This window comes from Liolophura sinensis, chromosome 1 (genome assembly GCF_032854445.1).
Source record: "Liolophura sinensis isolate JHLJ2023 chromosome 1, CUHK_Ljap_v2, whole genome shotgun sequence".
NCBI lineage: Eukaryota > Metazoa > Mollusca > Polyplacophora > Chitonida > Chitonidae > Liolophura > Liolophura sinensis.
The window spans coordinates 64,603,630-64,608,482 of record NC_088295.1 but is presented as its reverse complement, the minus strand read 5'-3'; the positions used below and the strand labels follow the sequence as shown (position 1 = coordinate 64,608,482).

At 42.6% G+C, this 4,853-nt stretch overlaps 1 protein-coding gene across 1 annotated transcript; it reads right to left on the bottom strand.

The window, feature by feature from the left end:
- Nucleotides 1-2,729: 2,729 nt before the first annotated feature.
- LOC135463271 (cAMP-dependent protein kinase catalytic subunit-like) lies at nucleotides 2,730-4,718 on the bottom strand. The gene has a single exon (XM_064740534.1). It carries the CDS (start codon nucleotides 4,716-4,718, stop codon nucleotides 2,730-2,732), a length of 1,989 nt encoding a protein of 662 aa, XP_064596604.1.
- Nucleotides 4,719-4,853: the final 135 nt, after the last annotated feature.

The following is a 4,853-nucleotide window of genomic DNA, read 5'->3' as shown; positions in this document are numbered from 1 at the left end:
TGTTTCTTTTTCTCATCAATGTTACTATTATAACTTCAAATATCACTTTTTAACAGTTTGCTTAACCAAGTCTCGATGAGTACCCGCAAGTTTCGGAGACATACTCTTTGGAAACATTTTCCAACCGTCTGTCTAGATTACAACGCTAACCCTCTTCTCATTTTGTTTTTCCTCGATTTTTTTCCACTCGTCCAAGTTCGTTTTCACGCTGGTTCGGCTAAACTAAAATCTTTTCTGTAATCAGAACTAAAAGCGTTCAGTCGGTATGCCTGATCCCTGTCTCGCTTCTATACCTTGATCGTGGCTTGGCAGAATAGTCTGTATACCTGATATCTGATTAAGTCGTCTTGCTCTGGGTTTGCTATATATACAGTTGTAAATAAACAGGTAACATGTGTACGTCATGGTACCTCCATGCAGACACCCCTAGCTGTGCTACCATGCCTTCACCTTTAAATATTAACAAACTTATGTGCTATTGTGGGACGCGACTCGTTGCCTATTCACGAACAACATGTGTTCCCCACTTGCTTCATGTCCGGCTTAGTGAATTTTCCCCAAAGAGACAACTCTCGCCTCGTGGCTAAATCCGTCAATGTCTCCACTCATTTGTGATTACTCATCATGGTCCACCATAAGGAATGTCTGTTTCGACGCCTGGATAACATATATATTGCAGCTAGTTTCCTAACGCTCCTAAATTAAGGAACGCACCTCATGGCCTTTACTCTAAGAGGTGTATATAGACAGACAGGCTGTCAGTATGTATTAATGTCAGGATATCGGTACATCGAACTGACGCAATGGTCCGCAGTGTGAAGGCGAGAACAACAGTAACTTCCAGCCAGATGTAGACGAATGAGACGTTCGTCAGGGACCACTTCCACAAAGATGTCAAACTTGTACGATATCGCACATATCGGACAATGGTAGGCTAACAGTGACGTACAAAATATCGTACAAAAACGCACAAAAATGGCGTACACCGCTTTGTGAAAGTGGCAGCAGAGTTACTGGCCTCCGGGGTTCACAATTTCGTGTGTACAATATTTTTTCCCTGCTTTATTTCAACTAGTTAACTTGATTAGAAGCAGGTGGCACACACTTCATTGTGTGCTCTTTGTTTTGATCAAGATTGGTTGGAAAATGTGTTGGAAAGAAAAAAAAACGCATTTGGAATACACTATAAAGATTTAAAGTGAAATGAAATTTCCGGGACATGCTTTGGTAGTCGATACCGATCGAAGTAATTTCCAACTGTCCATCAAGAGCTCATTTCAGATGGTGCTATGCACAAATACCAACGTACGGAATTAAAATAAATTCAAAAAAAATTTTAATGTTCCGAAACGAACTGTCTTTCGAGAAATCTGTTGGCTATACTCCCACATTATACTGACATTCTGAGGTGCTTAAATTCATTGTTAACAAGGAAAATTATAAAGTTATTGACATTATCCAATCTGAAGTCGAATGTGGTTTGTCCTGTGAACTTAACAGAATATTTTTGTAACTCTTATGAACCACGTCGCATTGATTCTAGTACTATTTTATTTCATAAACAGGAGTAAAAATACAAAAAAGTAAATCCTTTTAGGACTTTACCAAGTAAGATTACATGAAATCATCTCAAATATGATGAAGAATAAACAATAGGAGAGCCTCCATCTCGGTACGCCAAAGCCTATATACCGTGCATTCTTAAAGTATCGGTTCATATTATGCCAGGACGTGCAAACCTATACTGTAGAGCATGTTTATTTGGAAGGCTCTTCTGGCCACAGAACACTGGATTTACATTCATGATGATTTGTAACAGCGCATGTTTGTCGGACAAATGCTGACAGTTGGACCAACTGTCACACCCTCCCTTTCATTAGAAAATACCATTATATTGTTGACTGTCATGTCCTAACAAATTCCTAGAAATGATCTACACATAAGCTATCAACCGTTATTGACAACGACCATTTGTACACCTTTGTATTATACTGATTTTTCATGTATATAGGATTTGAATTGCGAAATACTTCCTTGAAATACGAAGTTACTGATAAGTTATAACTGTTTTGAAGTACCTTATGAATGCTCACTGCTGTCCATTTGCCCTAAAGCATGACTGAGTAATTTAGCTAAACCGCACACCTGAATCAATCCCCTTCCTGTCAACAGCACCAGCATTTTTGTGATCTCTTAGCGATTAGTTAGAGATTTGTGTAAGTGCAACAGCAGTGGAGTCGGTGATAAAGTCGAAAGGGTCGTTGTTTCAGCCCATTGTACTTGTGCTTCACAAGTTGGAGTCGGTGATACAGTCGACTGTGGAGGTGCTTCAGTCGACAGTGTTGGTGTTTCAGTCGATTGCGTTGATGATTTGGTGGATGGAATCGGTTTTTAAGCCGATTGTGTTGGTGTTTCAGTGAACTGTGTCAGTGAATCAGACGATTCTGTTGGCGTTTCCGCCGACGTAGATGGTGTTTCACTGGATGGTGTTGCCACATTTGCATTATTTGCTGGTAGAAATGGGTTCCCCGGCAGCATGTCGGGCGTGTTCCTGGCCATCCATTCATCACGCTCCATTTTGCTGAACAACTGAAAAGTTGATGATTTATGAATTGATTCATGGTAAGATAAAAGAAACTATTTAGTAAGTTACACTCTTAAAATAAACACATCTGTTCGTGTTTTCCCCCCTCTTCTATTTTCAGAACAATTTTGACCATATTTTGACATCAAATTTTCACTTTTCTATGTGTGTAAAGGTGATGAAGAAGACGAAATCTTTCTACCTTGTTAAGGCGGCATGTGCTGCTGTTCTTCACTTCATTCCAGTCGATCATGGAGAAGAGATTGTGACCCATCACGTGATCACAGCGGTGCTTCATCTTTCTCCTTTCCCGTCGAGGACACGTCAGATGAAAACCGACGAAGTTGCTGGCGGCTTCTGTCAGCATGGAGAGGTTCAGATTCGATGAGATGTTGTCCTCAGACGGGGGCACTATGCGGGTGACAGACTCGTACAGGACACAGGCCAAACCCCGCATATCGTCCAGTCTGCCCGGGGACTCCAGCGGTTGTCTCATCAGTCTCCTCTGAGCTTTGCCAAAATCGGTCAGAACTGGGAAACCTCCACCATCGATGAGAATGTTACTAGGCTGAACGTTCAAGTGGAGAATGTTCTTGGAGTGAAGAAACTCCAAACCGGCGAGAACGTAGGCACAAATCAACGTTGCTGCCTCTTCTCTGATATAACACTTTCTTCTGTCCTTGATCAGCCAAACAGACAGATCTCTTCTCTCGTAATACTGCATGCACAAATACCTCATACCACCCTGGACGTAACACGCACACAACTGTACCACACGAGAACACTGACATTCAATGAGAAGAGTAGATTCCAGATCGCTCTCGGCCATGGTCATGGTTTTTATGGCGATTTCCCTGTTCTTTTCTCCAACCGTTACCAAATCAACGCAGCTAGTTGGTGAGCTGTATAATCTTTCTTCAAGTGGCAACTTGGATGGACAGATAAAATTCCAGAGTTGTTCTCTGGCAAACTCCAAGATGAGATTTCCTGATCGACGGCGACCAAAACAAACAGTCTGTGAGTTCATGTTGATGGGTGGTCCCTCTTCAGGTTGTTGTAAATATTCACTCCATGGGATAGGGGTGTACAATATTCGCCGCACTGTGGGCTTGAAGTGAACGGTTCGTTTCGGTCGAGATACGGAATTTTCATGAGACTGATTGGTGCTATGATGTTGATCCTTATTATGCAATATACCATGTAGCTTTGGATTAGGTGTAGGTGAATCCCGACCATAAAATATCATGGGCACGTGATCATCTGTTTGGTTAGTTTCTCTGTTATTTCTATTTTCAGGTGATGTTGAACATCTAGGTAAAGATGATGGCTTAGGGTAAACTCTTATTGATACCTGATCATCTATCTGATTAGGGATACTGTCCTCTTGACGTGGGATGAGTTGCTCCGTCGCATCCTTGTCTTCAGATGTAGTGTTGGTATGAACTGGAGTGAGGAGCTTGTACAACCTCATGGCTACAAAATCATCAGTTTGGCCGGTGTTGCTGCTGTGTGCGGAGAGGGTACGTTTAGATACCATGGATGATGTCTTACCTGATCCATTTATCTCACCCTCATTCACATCAGTCTTGAAATTCTGGTATTCCTTTCCCGACCTTGGTAGAATTTGTTGTCCTTTGGTTGGACTAGCGTACACTTGGCCATTGTTTATTCCATCTTTGGTTGGACTAGCGTACACTTGGCCATTGTTTATTCCACCTTTGGTTGGACTAGCGTACACTTGTCCATTGTTTATTCCATCTTGGACCGTTTCGCCAGGTCCCGATTTAGATGCATCACATGTGGCGAGCCTAGTCTCAGAATGGTTCCAGTCTGTTCTCGAGGATTGTTTGTTTACAGATGCTTGCACCGATGGGCAGCTGTGGACACCTTCATTTTCGTGCATGAGGTACCTGCCTTGTGGTATGAAACAGCACAGTCCTAAGGGAAAGACCTCTGGGTTGTTCGCTGAAGACCTTTTGGTCACCGCCCCGTTGATCACGGAAGTCATAGGCACAATGTCTCTTTGGAACTCTTCGTTAACCGTTCCACAACATCCGCACACCCGCCATAATCTTCTTGTCACCTGTACAACTTGGTGAGCAAGTCTTCGAATTCTTCGAAATCTTCTACACATGGTAGCGCAAAATAAACGTGCGTAATTGTAAAGTCCGTACGTAGCTGCTATAGTGAACGTTGTCACGTGTGAGTGCTGTACAATGTAGGCAGTGGGTAGTCCCTGGCGACGTCAAGTCACGTGCCGTGAATTGTA